Genomic DNA, 20,981 nt, shown 5'->3' with positions numbered 1-20,981 from the left:
AATTACACATCATTCTCTGATTCCATAGGCTCAATGCCTGTAACTGGACCCACTCCATTTGAGCTGAATTTGGTATAAGTAATGCCATGTCAATGGGGGCAACATTAATACAGATCAATGTATAGAACTTTACATGGAGAACTTAAGGACAATTAATGTCCTGGGAGATTCAAAGGGGCAAAGGAGAAAAAAGTCTATTAATACAGGATGATCCTGTGAATTGCGGATCATCCAATCAGCTTGCTTAACCCTGGAATGTCGTATCAAGTGATGAAAGTTCTGTGCTCTTTTTCTCAATCACACATGCCCACTGATGTGTCGAAAACACATTGTACAGCTTTGATTGTATGTTGATACCTTATTGTAGTCAAGAGATAAAACTCTTACCTTTGGCTCTGTGTACACTGTACATTCAGGTGTTATTTGTATGTTGTTTGTTTGTTGTGTATATGTTTTGGTGTTCATTTTTTTTTTTTTTTTTTTTTTTTTTTTTTTTGGGGGGGGGGGGGGGGGGGATTTTGAGTATGAGTTTTATCATCGCCAACAATCCGACATCTGACAAGTGGGAGTGTAGAGGCACCAAAACATGCAAGAGAGCAGGAAACAAATGCATGGATTAGAAGGGAGGACGAATACAGACAGCTCCGAACACTGATTTGTCCCATACACACTGCAGTACAATGTACTGAGTATACCTTACTGGCACCTCTTGAGTGGATATGAGAGGATATCTTAATCACTTGACTATAAAAAATGTCCTTCCTCTGTCATCCAATATCTGGAAACTTGTAAGGATGTCTTCCCCTCCTCCCCCCCCCCCCCCCCCCCAGCACGTCACGAGAAATTTGTACTTTTTTTTCTCATTGATACAACCAACACCTTTTAGTATCTTCATACAACAAGGCAATATGCGAACAGAATATATATTTTTTGTATTGTGTTTGTTTTTCTGTCCAGACCCACATTGACAAACAAAGCAAGGCTCCGGGCCAGGGTCGGGTAACCTATTCAGGTTCTGTCTGCCGTTAATTGCAGATTTGGTGCTCTTGTTCCCACACCCAGCAGAGATTGTGTAGGCGACTCTGTGCAGTCCAACAACCTGTGCGCATACATATTTTATAGGAAAGGCAACTCCCTTCATGCATGAACTGCAAATGAAAAGTTACCAGTCATGTTACAAAGGGCACCAAAATGCATGACAACCTCTTCTCACTATAATGCTGCTTACTGCATCATAAATATTCACGGGGAAATCAGCAATCACTGACAATATGAGTTGCAGTGAACTTGTCTCGCGGTTCTGAAATATCCACCACTATAACAAACCAATTTGGCATTTTATTGTACAAAATGTATGCGTCGATCTAATAGTACATTGTATCAATGTAGTTGTCCCAACAAATGCAATTTTTCATGAAATGGGCGGGGGGGGACCTTATTCATCATAGAGACATTTATGAACACAGTGATGTGGTATGCAAATGGGACCAGTTGCTACACATGCCATCACTAACATGCATTCTTTGTTATCATGATAAAAGACCAACACTACTGTACAAACTTATAATTTATTTTAATATAAAACTTGACTTAAAACCACCCAAAATAAACAAAGAACGCGTTACCTCTGATATATTTTGGTATGAGAATGTGCTCACTACCTTTCTTAGCTAAAAATAACAATTTTTTGAATTTCATACATAGCATAGTTACATGAAAAAAAAAATTGTGAGGGCATGATTTCATCAACTTGCTCATATTCATAAGGACTGGTCAAGAAATGTTTTCTGAAAAATGTGAAATGTCAAAATTTCAAAATCTTCCTCATTTCTTATCTGATTTTCGTATCTTTTTTTTTGGAACATTCTATAAGAAATTTTTTTTTCTCTCTTTTTTTTTTTTTTGGAGTTTATTTATTTTTGGGGTGGATTTTTTCTTTGAGCTCTCATACACAAACCATCACAGGATCTGATGTCATCTGTATTCTTTTAAGCGTGGTGGACAGAAATAAAAAGATGACCTGTGCTGTTGTAATACTTTATGTCATAATATTCATTCATTGTGATGCAACATTCACTTGATGAACTAGACTCATTGGTGACATGGTGGGCTGGAAAGTAAATTAGGCGTTTGCAGAATATCGCTGGCAATGCAGAAAATACACACTGAAAAGCACAGGTCTGTAATGATATTTCTCATTGCATTATCATCCTGATAAATCTGAACCTAGATTTTGGTAATTTTGGAGAAGAAAAAAGGTTCAATTTTCGATCACTGAATGATTATGTACTGTAAAGCAAGCTCACTGTCAAGAAAAAGTAGTCATATTATGAAGTTTCAAATTTGTGAACTGTATTAAAAGGTGGAAATTTCCAGGGGTGGAAATTTTTGTGCATTTCATACAACCAGAATCAAGCACAAAAATAATAGTACATGAATGTTTTTGCATGACACAAGCTCAGCTTTCCCCATGTCACCATGCAAGACACCTTTGTAACTGGCACTGCTCTTGATGTCACGTACAGTACTGCTGTGCCAAATATTTTGTAAGCATTATGCTTTGCAATTCAGGGCACGTGAAAAAATTTTGCTGGTGGTTCAATGTATGTGATTAAAGAGCAATGAGAAATTGGAATCATCCCTTTTCAACAAGCAGAGTTTATAGTGACGTTGAACTTTGGTGATGATTATACGGTTGTGCATTGCATGTTCTGTTATGGGGGGGGGGGGGCAATATTTTGATGTGTGATCAATGTCATAATATCAACTGACTCGCAAACTTTGCTGAAATAAAACCACTGTAAATTATAAATGCCTTTTACAGGACCCGATAGCATGAACTGTGTGCATGCCTGTGCATGTGTGTGTGTATGTGTGTAATTTGACCGACACAGTCTGACAAATGGCACAAACTGTCTTTTGTATAGGGGTAGTTATGAAGAACCCTGCGACATACAGAATTTATCTGGGTGGTCCACTAGGCATTTTATCATGTCACAGAAAAAAAGTTAAAATGACTACGCAGCATCCTACAAGATGCGCAACATTCTAATTGCATTAAAATATCTATAGCCACAAGATGCAACATTCTAAATGCCATGCCTCAAATGACCAAATTCAGTAAACAACAAATTTGCAAATGATACAAAATATGCATTCTAATTCTACATTCTAATTGCATTAAAGTATCTATAGCATCCTACAAGATGGGCAACATTCTAAATGTCATGCCTCAAATGACCAAATTCAGTAATCAACAAATTTGCAAACGATACCAAATATGCGTTTTCAACCTATCGCACTAAAAAAAAAAAAAAAAATTGGCCAGAAGACTTCTTTATTTTTATAGATCAGCTCATGAGCAGTGATCCAGTGTTCAATGGTCTCAAGGCAACTGTAAGATTATTTCTCCAGAGAATATCTGTTGTAGTAGACCAAGAGTGAAGTTTCTGGGGCATGGACCCTATGACAGAGGCACAGGAGGCTACATTTGTATGCCTACAAATACCCAAAATATGGCAACACCTCTTAGAGTCATGCCATGTTTACCTCAGACCGACAGGGACTTTCAACAGCACAAAGCACAAAGCCTGGGGTGAGTCTGGCATAAGTCTGCAGTAAAGGTCCTGCTAGATGAGCGGTCTCTAGATCTAAACAGTCGCGGCATGAACAAGGTGCACACTTTTGGTGACCAGAGTTATCTGTGGCAGAGTGCACATGCATGTACATTTGTATGCGCGCACGAGAAACTGCCGCCTCTCTCGAGGAAAAACGCTTGCCCGAGACGACCGCGGACTCTAAACAGGGGTCTCGCATACCCCCACTGAGTTAGTATAACAAAAAACAAATGCTCACTTTCATCTGGCATGTCCTCCGGTAGTCCTCCTGAGGTCCTCCTAGACCCCGTTTACAGTGCGGGGCTGGGCCGAGCCGCGGCCGAGCCATGGCCGAGCCCAGCCTCAATTGCGGGGCCAAGCCCCGCAATTTTGTCCGTTTACACTGCCGGGCTCGGTCGCACTTTTAATTCAAACCTTTCAATATTTTGTCGTAGTGGCGCTCTGCTTGTAAACAAACGCAATTTGGTATAGTCTTGTTTTCAGACCCTTTGCCAACTGGATTCCGTAGCGACGAAGTCGCCGTTCGAGCAAAGGCTTTTGCCGAAGGAAAAATCCTTTGCAGTAAAACCACCTTAAACTATACTAGTTTTCGACATTGAGGGGGTTAATAACGTGAATAGCGAAATAGTACGGGCAGAGGGTCTAGAAGCCAAACTAAAATTGGTCCCGCATTTGGCCTTTTGTGCGTTTACACTGAAGCGGGGCTGGGCCGAGCCGCGGCCGAGCCTCGCACTGTAAACGGGGTCTCAGACAGGGGACTCTAAATGGGGTAATACTGTATCCTCACATACAGTGTCATGAGTATTTTCTATGCAGCATGCTATAACAATATCAAGGTATGGACTACTCTTCCTGTATACAGTACAGTAGGATTACAACATTATGATAGACAGCACGGGTAACAGGCATGACATGACAAACACGCACATACCGGTATATACAGTATCATCATGGAGCTACAAGCAGCTCCATGGCATCATCTGGATGCGACCCAGACCCTGAAACAAGCTCAACTCAAGTGGCAGAGAGGTCTGGCAAACAGGATGAATAATTGCTTTCGAAACTGAGCAGTGTGTGCAAAGGGTGGCATCAACTGGCACTATATTCTAGAACTGCATCTCGATCTGTAAGCTTGAATAGGCCTAAACATTTAGTTTTATTTCAGACAATTGTATCACTGTTGATGGCCACTGAAAGAGAAGAGCAAAAATAATGCAATACCAGTGCCATTTTTGTAATGTTTTCCTATCGTGCTTTTAAAGCACTGAGGTACAGTCTAATGTAGTCCTATATGTGTACAAGAAGTTTGGGTCAATCACCATTACCTCATAAACTCATTGTCTGTTAGGCAAACACAGAGAACCTGTGACCTCGCTGCCCGTTTGCTCTCTGATCCTGGTTGAGTCAACTCACTCCCTGACTCCAGATAGGGCTACATTTGTACGAGTACATTGTACAAACGTACGGGTTTCTGGCAGAGAAGAATCTTTCATGTGATTGGAGTCCTTCTAACATGCTTCCCCCTGTGCTGAGTACACTGGTTCTAGGTTTGAAGTATTGTACATGTTCATGTGATATCAACCAAGCATTGTACTGAGCCAGGCTTTCCAGTACAAGTTGAGGTCCTGTACATTTGTACAGTACACTTGGCATTCAGAGATGGGTTCTTCCACGATCAATGCAAATCCAGTGTAAACTCATCAGAAGATGCTCACATCTCATAAAAAGCTGAACAGAAGGTTTTCAATTTCAGAACCCTACCAGCACCCCCCCCCCCCAAAAAAAAAGAAAGAAAGGTAGAATGTACATGTACATGGACCATAATAACGTTTTCCTCACTTTTGTATAATTTCATAAATGTCTAAAAGCTATAGCTGCCTACAAATGCCCGGAATCATGACATCGGTTTCACTAGAAAACAGTGCTAGAGACCAAACTTCTCATGGTAAAATTACTCGTACCGCTGGGGACACTATTTTCATACATCAAACATTAAGTCTAGTTTGACCTATCCTTATCCGTACCACAAAGATCAGCAAACAAGTTGTTTTTCCAACAGAGAAATGCTTCTTCAAAACAAACCAGACCAGAAGCATGTCAAGAGGAAGCCAACTTTTCCAAAAACAAGCCCTCCACACAGGGACGCAGGGGAGAAAGACGAGGCAGGGAGAAGGAGGGGGAAAAAACATGAAGGGTGGAGGATACACAGAAACAGAAGGGTGGAGAGGATGGGGCAGGAAGAGCTGAGAGACAGAGACGAGTGGGAGAGGCGGGAGCGGGGAGATCGAAGAGGAAGTGCGGAGAGAAAAGGGGGGTTCCCCCAGCGAGACCAGCACTGAATACAGGGCAGGCTTCCCTGCTTCGTGTCACAGTGCATTTCAGTGATACCCCAAGGCATGCACTTGACTTCCTGCCAAAGGCCAGCATATTACAGTCATCCAAGGGACAGTTCCCACAGACACGTCTGCCGTTCCATACCCTACTCTTACGGGATGTTATACACTACAGTTTGTACATATGTACATTGTGGGCCTACATTGGTAGTGTACACACATGTATACGTCATGTTAATTTTGGTAGTCTGTAAACAAGCATGTACAAAGATACCAATTTGAACATCATCACCAGAAATGTGAGTGTTATCTGCACCGACATTGTCACTATCAAGTCACACTGGACACTGATACCTACTTGTAACTGTCATCTTTATTACCATGATAATGATAACAAAGTAGATGTTGACATCCAGCCAGTTATTTCCTGCCGTGCAAAACTACCGCAGTAACCTCACTTCCTGCAGAATTCTCCCAAATTTTAGGACCCACAGTAATGTTACTACAGTCAACCTTGCTTATGGTATCAATCGACCTCGCCTAAGTCATAATCACCTTGAGAAGTTGAAGGTCTTTCCAAGTCCTCTTCCCTTTATATTCTACTGATTTTAACCCCTCATAAGTCGAAGCTATTTCTTCAGTCCAAACAGATTCAACTTTCTAAGGCAAGGTTGACTGTACATTCATAGAGCGGAGCCCCTGGTCCCTGAAATTCACCAAGATATTGCTCAGTTCCTGTAGTATCTGATGTTCAGCTTTATAGTAATTGGTCTTCCTTCTGTGATGTTAGACTTGCATGAAGAATGCACATTGCTGTTCCACACCGGGTACCACAGTAATGTCTCCCATCTGCAAACTGATACATACTAATACCATAGGTACCTGGAAAAATTCTCTGATTATCTGTAAATACCTTCTGCAAGAAAACAGTAGATGTGAGTGCTGTGATTCTTGGTATAGTGAGGACAGAGCTCCTCGTGGTGCCCTTTGATAAGAAAATGTGACATTGCGATGTCTGAACAGCAGAAATGAGATTGTAAATCTGTCTTGCAAGAGGGATGTCTAGAAGGTAAAGTACCCCACAGAGACAGCCTACGGAGATACAGAAAAAAAAATAGGGCCTACATCAGAAATATAATGGCATCAGAAACAACAAATAGAAATTAGCAAATTGCCAAGTTTGCTTCAAATCACTTTAAAGGATAGGCCTATGACATGTGAAAATAACGTTGATATTAGACCACGACATTTGACCTCTTAAAGATGGTAAATACTTTAAATATCAGGTGAAATGCCTCATTTTGGCACATTTTGCAATTTTGTAGTATCATGTTTAGACTAACATATTGCTTTATAAATACCAAAATCAATGGTTATAACAACAAAATTTGCACATTGACCTTTGCAATGCTACAATGTTACACGTACATTTTGTACACGTACAACACTGTACATCAACAATGCCTCTTCCAAAGGATGAAAGATTACATTGTACAATATATTGTACCAAGTCACACTTCTTGACTGGTCAGGTTTTCTTTAGGCCTACACATTTCATAAAGATATCAACTGCCACTGGATTATCATTTTTTTAAACCTGTTGAGGACGAGCTGATTTTGGTACAATATGCATATTTCCCATAGACACCTGCCCGAGTATATTTAGGACCCGTCCTCATTATGTTAATTTACACAAACACATGCAAATCACTTTCTAATCTCTTTCCCCGTCTCTTTTTCAAAACACCAACGTAAAAATGTTTCACTCTGGTTTGATAATATACAGTGTAGAGGCACAACTTGATGCGATGACTGTTACACGTTTGTATGTTCAATTTATTTTTTTTTTTTAAGACTTAGAGTCTATTGCCATGAGCTTTCAAACAACAAACGAGAGTTTCCATATATCCTATAATAGTAATCAGTAAGTCCAGCTTCAATGACTCTACCACACAGCACTCTGCATGATACGTGTATGCACCGCAATATTACAGCAGAGTGGGTACCAGAGGCAGGCTAGCTACTGGATATGATGAGCATCACAACGACACTGGCAGACAGAGGCCTGCACGATTTCAATCAGGTTAGCAGCAGGCAATTTGCAGCACATTGTCTTAACATCTGCGGCCGATAATAGTCTGGAGAGAAGTCAATGCTGCTGCTGTAATACAATAATATAGCCTTCATCCAAGCCACTACAATGAATTATTGATTCCCTTCATTCCTACTATATTGAATGTACTGTTTTGGCTGAAAACCATTTCCACAATTTCGGTGACCTTTGTCCTTTGACCTTGAAGGATTTTTGCCAACAATTAATTTAAAGTGTCTCTACTTCATGTATTGTATGAATAAACATACTTGACCCACAAACTACAATGTAAGTACAAAGAAAATCCACTGAATATTTTGTTTTTCTTTCCAAATGGGCGAACAAATCATAAAAACATAATGGCCTAGAATATTAAAATTCCTTTTCAGGTGGGAGTATCAAAAATGGAAATAACATGTACATCTGGGTCCAAAGCACAAACAATGTATTTTCAGCAAAGTCATGAAGATACACGTTTTAATGGTCCTTGCAAAAAGAAGAGAACATGTTGGCATTTGAAGCAATCATGCTGTGGCTTGTACTACTGTGTACAAAGAAGAAAAACATGCACATTGTGATTTCTGATAGAAAAAGCAGTACCGTAACTATCAAAGCTCAACCATTGTCATACTTGATGAAAGATGTTTTGCATTTTTTGAAGAATTCATCTTAGAATGCCATGGATTTTTAAACACAAAGGCACTGAAGCCCCCGTGGGCCAATTACCCATAGATATCAAACTGTACTTTGCCTGGAATTGAAGCCCAGAGTGGCGCGCAAATGGATTGAACAGTTGTGTAATGATCATATCATGAGGTCATATGAGTATCATGTGACACCATGTGACTTGTACAGTAAGGCAGTGTACCTACTGATTGTACACATATCCAATACCCAGAGGCCATCATGCATGATTGTACTCTTTTATATTTTAAGGAAGTCGTACATGTATGACCCTTCGAGGTCACACTCATGGTGCAAGTATTGTAAGCTTTTAAAAGTGCAGTTACGAGAGAGATGGTGTTCATTTTATGATAAAAACAGATTTGTCACAAACAAAAAGAAAACAAACACAAGAACACCATGTATCAAAATACTGTTTTGGGGGGTAGAATTTTCATATCAATTCTGAAAATTAACAAATTTTTATACCCCTGAGTGTGACTTTTGAACAATGTGATTCATAGAACTTATGTGAAGCAGAAAAGATTTTCCTTTGGTTGAATGTATTGCTCCAGTCCCAAAGTATAGAATGCCAGTAGCTATTTACCTCATTTATAAGATTCTCTTGTATCACTAGTAATACAAGAGAATCTTATAAATGAGGTATAACACACTGTACATGAACATAAAATTTGGCAGGCGCTACGCTCACTGGAGTTACACAGACTACATTGTACATACATCTTTCAAGAACATCAATTTACAAATAATGTAGAATAGACATATGGGGTGTTGCAAGAAAGTTGCAATCGATTGCAAGTTGCAACTGATTGTTACTGGCCAATCAAAATCATCGCTGCATGCATGTCTTCTTAAAAGGGCAGACCCTGAGCCAATCAGAATGGTTGTTTCAAAATTAGCAATTATTTGCAATTGATTGCATTGCAACCTTCTTGCAACACCCCATAAGAGTGACACAGTGTGCATCTCCCCGAACCTGCAGTGTACCAAGAAAAAGAATAAGGAGAAAGACAGCCTGCGTGTAAGTCGTAGCACACTTCGTGGAATACTCTTGATGCCTTTGCAATCTGACCCACGAGTCACAGCCGTGCGTCAACTCCCTCTGCATCATCGTTGCTTGGCTATGCAATGACGTCGCTGTCTAACCTCTAATAGCGTGACTTTCATCAGCTATTTCAGCACAATCAATCAGCATTAATGGATTGGAGCAAAGAGTGTGGATCTTGTGGGGATATGGGGGGGGGGGGGAAGAGGTGGAGGGGGAGGAGGAAGGGAGGCCTCTATTGTTCCCTAGTTTGGTGATTACACGTACATTGTGTATAATATTGACTGTCTACAGTACAGATTCCAAGTCCAATTCTATCGCTTAAATGTATGTTTAGTGTCCTGCTCATCACACAGAGCGCAGTACGAATGTCTTGGTCTCTAACCATTTTAGTACATGTAGCCATCACTGACAGTGAAATATGTATTGTAGGAGGTCAGAAGTAAATAGCCAGTTTCTATGGACATTGTGCCAGCTTTACCCTTTCCTTTCTACCCTTCTGTTAGCTGCATTGGTGGGTCATTAGCACGCCCCTTTTGCTCTGATTGTATTTCAAAGGTTCTTTTGTGCATATATTACGTCTATGATTGATGTGTTATGTAGCTATGAAATATCAAGTGTTGAATGCCTGTCAATTATAATAATCAGTTTGGATCACGCACACAAGGCAGCCGTCTGGCTTGCAGACTTCTGCTTTGTGATTACTGTAAAACGAGGAATTTTCGCGTGCATTTGCGAATTTCGCGAGCGCCAAGATTCGCAAAATCAAAATGCACGCGAAAGTTCTTGTCTACACTATATGCATTGAATGCCAGTGGCAGTTCGCGAAAATTTCATGCTGCAAAAAAGGCCATCGGCTCCAATTCGCGAAAAATTCATGCTGCGAATATATCATGTTTTACAGTATCCAAGTCATAAATTACCCAGACCCCTCAGCATGCATAGAAATACATGGTATAGTCTGTTCTCCATACAGTGCAACAAGAAAGAGGTACAGTTGAACATGTGTACACTGTAGTTTCCTGCCAAAATCTGATATCTTTTCAGGCCGTTAGAACTTGTGAATTATCATCCTTACACACTAATATTGTGTATGAGAAAGAAAAACAAACTCACTGATACCACTTCAAAAAATTCACCTGGAAAAGGGGGGTTCTTTTCATCAATTGTCTATTTGATGCATGAGTGCAAATTTGCACAGAACAGTAGATGTACACAGCTTTGGATACAAGTTGTACATTTGTAGGTATGCAGCATAATAACGCAGTACATGTGTAGGTATATGAGGGTGTGATGCGGTGACATCCCAGCATTGTAAATGATCATGCCAAGGCGACAAGTGGAGTACTTTTCTTGGAAAGGCATGCAATCACATTTGCTTTTGTAATAAATGTACACCTACAAAATGAAGAGTTGCATAGTTCAAGTTTGATTAGTGAGCTTCTGTTCTCCATATTGCTTCAATACAAGTAGGACATGATGACATTTGAGAAGTGAAACGATATCCCTTATATTGTTCAACATTTGTAACAATTTAAGAGGGGAAGGGGATTATACAAATACTTGATTAATCACCTGCAGAAATATTATACAGAATATATAAAGACAAATTGAAGAGTTAAAAGCAATCACATCATTGCTTGTCTATTTTACCTACCGGTAGATAGTGAATGTGATTACTGTCTACAAGAAACTCTAACACCATAACATCTGTTTCGTATTTACAGCATGTACATTTGATTATGGTGAAACTTCTAATACTGTACGTGCTTGATATCAGTCTGTTAAATCAAAATTAATTTCAACAGAGAGTAAACTGTTTTTTTTAAAGCTCTGCATGAACATGCAAAGGTCATAAACAAGTACAACTATATGGTTTGCAATTACAAGCCTGAACAGTTATTGAATAGCAGCTGTAGTACTTCAGTACACTGTAGGACCTACAATTGTAAATGTTAAATGTTGTACGTGTATAATTTGTACAAGTGTACAGTATGTACAGGGCACTGTACACTACCAAATGTGTGTGTTGACCATGGTCTTGTTTGAAAGCTTAAGACCAAAAAACATCATTAGAGTAAGCAATACTCGATTTTTCTTCTCTTTTTTTTTAGAACCATTCTTTCATTCTTCAGTGAACCTTCATTTGTTTGGAAGAAAATATGACTTAAGCTTTAATGCACTGTTTGTACAAGTGTATACAATTTAGTACTAGTATCAAGTTTTTCAAGCTTGTGAAACTTGTGAAATTGTACAGCTGTTAGTAGATCCATTCTTCTTTGTGCATTTAATGTGGTGATTTCAACTGCTTTTAAATGATAGAAAAGCAGGAGCAAAATTGTGTTCTTGTAACATGCATTTGTTTGAACTCTACATACTGTATAAATAGTAAGATCACTCGTGTGATACGCATCGTTGTTGACAAAGTGATACAGTAGAAGGAATGACCCTGCTCTGACATACAACTGTACCAATCTTGTATTAATTGTTTTTGCCCTTTAAAATCTCCCAACTCATGTCAAGTGATTTCACCGTGCTGTCTGTGCATTTTCCCCTTACACAACTTTTCGGAACAGGTCGCTGAATTGACACTACGACTGAAATGCAAACCACAATACACACATACTGCTCCAAAACAAACAAACGCTTGTCACAAGCACAAAAGAAGAGCTAGCGAGCAAGGTGCAGTTCAGTAAGTGGTGTCTGGAGGTATCATCTCTGCCTAGAGTTGAGTCATAAATATAGCACTTTAATACAAGTTTATCACTCAACTACAATACATTGTGAAGTGCAATACACTGTGCATTATATTTAAAAACAAACACCAGAAAGTTTAAGAAGTCCACAGGAGACTTTCATTTCAACAATCCAGTCATTTTGTAACATTTGTCTCTAAGTTCCCTACAATATGTATTTTGATGTTCTGCATGATTTTTTTTTTTTTTTTTTTTTTTGGTCATCAAATATGGCATACTGCGCCAGGTACGATGAATACATGAGCACTGTGTATTAACTATCACTTTATTGGTTGTATACAATGTACACGTACAGTGTACTGTAGCAAATAATACACTGTATCACTATGGGCGCCTACCAAGCTTTGCATAAACCACAAACAGGTGCAACAATGCACGTGGGAAAAGTGATCAGTGTGGTCAAATTATGCAAAAGGTCGAATGATCCACCTTTCTTGTGCATTGCGTTCAATGTAAATGGAGGATGCAGTCTTCTGAGACATTGTTCATAAAATATGGGACCCTATTCTATACATTATTATACAATGTAGGGCCTACATTGTAGCCCCTATTTATTAAGAGTTACAGTTTGTACAATGTACACTCATATTCTCCAGGCAAAATAAAAGCAACACTGTAAACTGTGTTAACAGTTACCGTATACAAACAATGCAGTAACAATAAAGAAGTTGTTGCAGATGTTTTGCCATGGGTTTGAATGCCAGCCATTTGATGCAATTTATATACAATCGTACACTGTAAGTGCACTCTATCGTTCCCATTTTGCTGGACATAACAATGTACAAATGTACACAAACAATAAAAGTTTGAACATGACCAAGAGTGAACAACAGATGAGGTGCACAGATCTGGATGAATAGAGTGTGTGTATTATGTGCGTACATGTATACTGTGTATGTACGGATATGTGGGGGGGGGGGGGGATCAATGGAATGGAAATTATACATGTATTGGGATTTTGTGTGAATGGTCTTCTAAAAAAGACAGTTCTGGGTTACGGGTAACTGTACATATGTACAGGTACATGTAATGAGCGTACACTATTCGTTCAGAATCAGCAGACTATCAGTATCAGTCCAAGATTTCGTAAGATCTATTTGTTTTTTCGGAAGTGTGTGTGTACAACACTGTGAACTTTGTGGCAGAAGCAAGACTTTCATAAACCAAAAACTTGGCATACCAAGGGTACAAGGGGTATATCACTCAATTCTGAGTGATACACACCATTAAAATCAAAACAATAACAACTGTACACTGCACAGGAAGGTCACTCATGCCTTTGCATAACTAGTGTACAAAGGACAGTCGGTCCTTACAATCTCTTGTCCCAGGTTGGCACTCTCTAGTGCAGTACAACTTCAAGGTACTCATTTTGCACACAAAATGATCAAAGTGCAGGTTGTGTACACTCTATACAATGTGGCTTTAATGTCCTGGGTGCCTTGCTAGCATGGATCAATCTAGTGACCTTGGGATGAGTAGTAGAGTCATATCAGTACAGGTAAAGTAGTCTTATATATGCCTATCCGTACATGTACATTTGTAACATGAATGCAAATGAGACATTGCTCTCGGGCCAGATATGACAGGCAATGCAAAGCACAGCAGTAATACTGGATAAATTGATATTGGGTACAAGTATGTACAATTGTACTTGCCTATTCTGTCTCCAAGATTCTTTTTCAGATGATTTTTGGAGGGCAAGAAGAGAGGAAATGTTTGTGGCAATCTAACTGTAGTAAAGAAAATGGGTTCCATTTGAATCACAAGATGTGAGCAGATACAATGTAGACATGATAGCTAGACGACAAAATACTGCGTGTATTCAGCTGCAATCGTCCATACAGCCAACACATGCAGTATTTAATATGTACATATTGACTACCCTCTAAATGAGGAAATGGTGTATCAAAAGCATGGTACCAGCAACCTCGTACACTTGAGAAATGTGTCTTGTTGTACTAGACCTACTGGGAGATGGGGTGAAGGGGGTCAGTCTACAGTGTACAGCTGTAGATGCATGCATGTATGCATACAATGTACTTTGTAAGTGACAACGTAAATGTTCAGGAGTTACAAAATACTCTTTGGAACAAATGAATGGTCCTTCCAACCAATACAGCAAAATAATGCATTGTCTGAAAGACACTTTGCCTCAAAAATGGTCAGGTGGATACAATGTATAGTATATTATACATACATGTGTATCCCTGTAATGGGGCTAATAGAATATCCATGTGAGTGAGTGGGCCAGCTGTCAGAAAAGAATCAAAGTAAAATTTCCTCATGTCTCCTTTTTCATCTGCTAATCCCATGATCAAATTCTTTTTTTTTTTTGCTTGCATCTACTGTAAAATTGGAAATTTTCGTGGTGTGGAAATTTTCACACATTTCGCGCAACCAAACGCTAGTGTGAAAATAAAAGCATGCGAACATTTTTGCATGCAATAAAATTCTACGTTCCAGTAGTTAATGTCCTGATTCCGCGGAATTAAAAACATGCGAAATCCATCTTACCCGGCCATGCGCGAAAAGTTACTCGCGCGAAAATATCCACTTTTACAGTGTTCTTATAAAACTAAAAGGGCCTTCGCTCGGCACTGCACTTCCCTTGCAACGCACACACACACACACCCACTTTCATCTAGTACAAGAATCTTCACAAGTGATAAAAGGAGGCAGATTAATAAGAAGAGGAAGGATATCTTGAGGTTCTGCAAATATGGTGTTGAAAAAAGTGAGTATCAACAGTCAAGCTGAATTGTGGAATTAGCAAACTTTATAATTATTCATTTATAATGTGATATACGATTACAAAGAAAGGGTGGATTCTAAATGCACTCCACTCCACAGATTTGGCACTCAAAGGGATTGTCAAGAGAGTATGTCACCATTCATTCTTTAGAGTTCTATGTTTGTGATGTTGTTGCTAGATCACTGATATTATCTAAATTCATTCAATTCTTATCTCATGTTTTATTCACTAATGTTTTGGCATTTGCTCCTGTCTAGCATTTAAGCTAGATTGTTCATGATCTATCCAGAGCTTCTGCACTGCAGACAATGTGATGGCCAACGAGCAAACAAGCAAAAAAATAAAAATAAAACTGCAGGTTACCGGTTGGAATTAAATTGATTAATTTAGTGGTGCTGACCTTGTAATAAAGACGGAGCAAATAAATGAGTGGGCAGACTCTGGGCATGAAACGGGAAGCTTCTTCCTCTACTTCTCCCGCTGCTGCTACCGCTACTACTACTCCCACCCACTCCAGAGCTCGGGGCACTGTTCTCTGACGAGCTGTGGTCGGAATCTGGACTTCTACTTGCACCAGAACCCCCTGGTATATTCATCGCCTGTCCATTCGTATGCGTACTCGTGCTCCCCAAGGATCGGGCGCGATTCCTTTGTCCGTTCGATGAGGAGGAACTGGCATAAATTCTCGCACCGTTGTGGTGTCCATTTGTGTTACCCATTGCGATATACGCACCGCTGGCGGGGGATCCGCCGGCTGTATCTCCGCCAACAGGCGCTGCATACACCGTTCTTGGCCCAGAACTCACTTTCTGCCCCATACTGGATCAAACAGTTATCCTCACGTCCACCTTTGGATAAAATTCCACAAATATTCCCAAATGATCGGCAGCGTTATCCGAAAAAGATTATGTCACCGTCGCATTTACACTGGTCGCAAGGTGATCGGCCATGTTGTTATCTCTCGATGTTTTCATCGCCTAGTCTTGCTACAAATCACAGTGCACATAAGTGACGCACACAGCACACAGACACTGAACACCGAGCAAAACACAAGTAAGCATAGGGAGCAACAACAGTGACCTCCAAGTGTGTGTGTGTTGTCTACAGTATGGGTGGTGTATCGGCTGGTGCAGGGCGGCCGCTGGAAACATCATGTAGTACGATAAAAAAGAGCATGACCCGAGCTCAAGGTGGCGTCCCGCTGAAAACAAAGAACTCGCAGCTGGGACGGACACCGCGTGATTTGGAAGATCAAAATGATACTAGTACAGTGTAACGAAAATAAAGGGTAGGCCTATATTTATATAGGCCTATATCTATATACCGAATCAATCTTCTCAACATTCTCACAGATACCAACAAAATTATACCTTGCTAACGTCCAAGAGTATCATGGATTCATCCCTGAAAAAAATTAATCATAGTTAACGAAATGTAAATTTGATGGGTCATAACAGTGCTGCACCGACTTGCTTTGTCAGGCATTATACTAAGTGTGTGGCAAAATTCAACTTAGCTACTCAAAGATTACAACTGAGTGAGATATAAAAGTCTTGAAAAAACTTATCACATTAATGAATTACTTTTTTGGCATTCTTTCCTCCAGAGAGGAGAGATATCACATTTCTCCCAATTAAAGTGCAAATCTATATTAGTATTCAAGACGATAATGAAGAGCACTCAGATTATAATGGCGAAATTTTCTTTAAAAATCTGACATTACTTTTGGAAGTTCTCAGTCTTAAATTTGCCACTTTTTGTTTGCGGAACAGTCTTATACTGTATAGTAGGAGTCCATGTCTTGTAAAGAAGGTGATATCACCACTTATAGTGATCTGCCTATTAACCTGTTCGACGTATAATCCTAAATCTTTTTTTTTTAAATAAACAAAATCAGAATAGTGCCTAATTTATATTCCTCGAAAGAAGTTGTCGTGTTATAAATGTGCTCAGGGAAAGAAAGCGCCTTTTGCCCTTAATTGTCATGACTGTCCGTGGTGCATGCCTTTGTTTAAGACAAGAACGGGCGATGGGCGCCAAATAGAGTTTAAACATTAACCCTTTGTGTGCTTAGTTTGAGTGTCAATTGGCGCAGAAAACCCCCATATTGTTGGCCTACACATTATTGTCCAAAGTCTCTGGCACAAGAAAGGGTTGATGTGATCGCCTAGTTTCCCACCTTCCCATGCATCTTGATTCTCATCTTGAACAACGCACTCTCTTGACGAGTTTGAAAAAGTCGTCTCATCGCAGCCCACCTATGTCTGTTGAATGACGTATATGGGTGCCCTATGTGTTTGTTTTTCGATGTTCTGAATTCAAAGAACAATATCACATCCCATTTGACTTATTGAATCAAAAGAGTGAAATCAGATGAACAGAATAGCAGTGGTTTTATGAGATTATTGGGCCCACAGAATTGGAAATTAGGCTATGGAATGCAGACGTATATTTGTTTCAAAGCAGCACAGCATGATTTTAGGTGCATGAACCATCAAAATGTCCATAAGATATTACAGTAAATAGTTGGTGACGATGCCAACAGCATTTCGCAGCCTTCCCACAGGTTTTTACACGAACAATGCCATATGTATTTTGTGTATTATCTATATGGATCCAGCTTTACGAAGACAGTGGTATATGGTTACTGTAGTATAATATAGGTTTTCCCGTTCATTTTCAAACTTTTTTCATTCAATTTAATAGATCTTGGGTTCAATTTCGTCCTGAGAGATCTGGAATATGCCAATCCTAGTTTCAATGTCGTCTTTTGTCGATCATTTTCGAACAAAGTCTATTCCATTTAGTCATTTGTCACACATTTGCGTCATTTACAAATCAGAATCGCTCGTCACACTCGTTGGACACATAGCAGCAAAAGCAATTTCGTCTTATAGCAATCATGTCTCAAATTCGTCTCATATTTTTCTGTTGTGATTACTTGGTTGTTTGATTTTTCCTACAACCGTTCACTTTTTCCACATTTAATCAGGAGTAACATACAAACACGTAGGCCTATACCGTACCCCTGCACACAAACAAACGCACTTTTTTGTTGTTTTATAATATTCTTTATTTGAGCTTCATTCAATGTAAAATCCATATTAACAATAAAATTAATACATCCACCAAAAAAAAAGAAAGCAGCTGTATTCTTCTTTCTTGTGCTGCTATATCATTTTTCAAACATACAGTACGATGTATTTGATTCTCACACACACTCACGCACACACACACATCCTTCTCACAGAACACGCGGAGACAAACATATATTATGTACTGTCAAACAAACGAAAACAGTGATCCACGATTTCCCGACAATTTTACATGTGTGCAGCATTAAGCCCATTTGAATGTATATAAAAAAGACATCAACTTTTTCACCGTTTATCGTTTTCAATAAGTTTGTCTCATGCAATAACATAAAATCAGGAAGTAAAGAGCTCAAGTCCAAAAGTTGTCACGACATGATTAAAAGTGTCTTTACTGGTTTTTAATGGTCTCTGACTTTCGTTTATCCTTCAATCTCCTCTGTGTGTGTGTGTGTGTGTGTGTGTGTGTGTGTGTGTGTGTGTGTGTGTGTGTGTGTGTGTGTGTATTATCAAGCAAACGGTTTAGGAATAATGTCTACTGATCCCAATACCTGAAGAAAGTGGAGTAATGCAGGATTCCCAATTATAGGTTTTCCCATCCATTTTCGCACTTTTGTCATTCGGTTTCAAACATTTATTATTCAATTTCGTCCCGAGAAGCACGTGGAACGCAAATCCTAACTTCAATTTCGTCAATTGTCATTGTAATTCGTTTTTCGTCAAACATTTTCGAAGACATAGCATTCAAAATCGTCAATTGTCATTCAAATTCATCCCTCCCGCTGACGGATCGCAGAATGTGAAGATCAAATTCGTTTTTGTTCACACAATTTCATGAATTTTTCATTCAAATTAGCCAGATGTTGTCGATTCTTGATTTTGAGGGTGAACCAACTTTAAGCCGACATATCTTTACTTTCTCTCGTTACTTTAAATTTTGTACCCTGGAAAGCAGCAAACATAATTATGTTATCCATTCTCTGACATTAAACAGGCTACAATTCTACACTTAAAATTTTGTCTTTAATCATGTTTGCCTAGAAATCGTTTGTCAGTGTTTTCGTATGCGAGACGGTACGTCTGTTTGTATCAGTGTGTACTCGGATTGCTTGTGTGTGTGTCTGTATCTGTAGTTCTGTGTGCGTGGGGGGGGGGGGGGGGCACTTGTGTGTATGTTAACTCCTGAATGTAAAATGTGAACGGTTACAGAAGAAATACATGAATGACTGGGAAATCATACCGGATAGAGATATGAGAGGAATATTAATGAAAATTTAACGAAAATGATTGATAAAAGACTAAATCGATCCTGCTGTTTTGAGTGCTGCGAGTGAGACTGACGAATTTGAACTGTAAATGACGAAAATGTATGCCAAATGACTAAATTGAATGGACTTTATTTGAAAATGAACGACGAAAGACGAATTTGAAAGTAAGATTGGCCTATTTCCGACATCCCGCGACGAAATTGAAGTAAAAATTTGTGAAATTGAATGAAAAAAAGTTTGAAAATGAATGGGAAAACCTATAGAATAAGTTCACCCATACACTAAAAGACCAACGCTGGCCGACGAATTTGTTTGAAAATTCATGAAACTGTGCAAACAAAGACGAATTTGATTCTTACATTCTCCAGTCAATGGAAGGCGGGGGATGAATTTCAATGACAATCGACTATTTTGAATGCGACGTCTTTGAAAATGATTGACGAAAAAAGAATTACAATGACGATTGACTAAATTGAAGTTAGAAATTGCATTCTGTGAATTTCTCGGGACGAATTTGAATGAAAAATCTTTGAAATTAAATTTAAAAAGTGCGAAAATGGACGGAAAAAAACCTACTCTCTAAAAAAATCGAGTGAAAATATTCACTCTTAAAGGGGTGAATAAAAAAAGAGTGAATTTAGAATGAAATTGGAGTGAATTTAGAGTGAAAATGTTCATTTTCACTCATTTTGGAGTGACGTCAAGGATCACTCGAAGATTTTGGAGTGATCCCTGAGGTCACTCTAAAACGAGTGAAAATGAACATTTTCACTCCAAATTCACTCCAATTTCACTCTAAATTCACTCTTTTTTGTATTCACTCCTTTAAGAGTGAATATTTTCACTCGATTTTTTTTTAGAGAGTATACTAAGGAGACACTGACATAATTATTTGTGTCTCCTCAACGATTTGCAACTGTATTAATATCCCATTCAATCCATCATTTATTGCTGACAATGCATAGTTATGTAGGTATACATATTTGCCCTTTGCTCTCTAGAGCTGGATCTGTCTCATATATTAATTATCACCTCTTCCACGTTTGGTGTTTGCTCCAAGTATCACCGTTACGTGAAAACGTGTGCGCGAAACTGTCTGGTGACGTTCTTAGTTGCAAACTTAGGTATCTATGAAACATCTAACTTCTTCGAAAATTCTGTTTGTTCGATTTTATCTCTAATTTTAACTTGAACATGTTGTAGAATTGCACTTGACATATTGGAATACAATTAAGGTTGAAGGCAAACTCTTTTCAGAGATCTCTAAAACAGGTCGGCCCCGCAGGCAGAAACGGCCTTTGAATATGTAATAATCATCTAAATGTTATAATCGGGTAGG

At 39.1% G+C, this 20,981-nt stretch overlaps 1 protein-coding gene across 1 annotated transcript in view; it reads right to left on the bottom strand.

Moving 5' to 3' along the window:
• LOC139720439 (uncharacterized) overlaps positions 1-16,273 on the bottom strand; it is a 36,222-nt gene extending 19,949 nt beyond the window's left edge. Inside the window, exon 1 of the mRNA XM_071631799.1 lies at positions 15,683-16,273. Coding sequence (XP_071487900.1) covers positions 15,683-16,100 — 418 coding nt within the window. The 5' untranslated portion in view covers positions 16,101-16,273. The remainder of the gene's footprint in view (positions 1-15,682) is intronic.
• Between the last annotated feature and the right edge of the window lie 4,708 nt (positions 16,274-20,981).

The sequence above is a fragment of the Diadema antillarum genome, unplaced genomic scaffold (genome assembly GCF_040938485.1).
Source record: "Diadema antillarum isolate AM-2024a unplaced genomic scaffold, OU_Dant_1.0 scf00000128, whole genome shotgun sequence".
Classification (NCBI taxonomy): Eukaryota; Metazoa; Echinodermata; class Echinoidea; order Diadematoida; family Diadematidae; genus Diadema; species Diadema antillarum.
The sequence above is the reverse complement of the archived record's forward strand: the minus strand, read 5'-3'. Positions and strand labels throughout refer to the sequence as shown.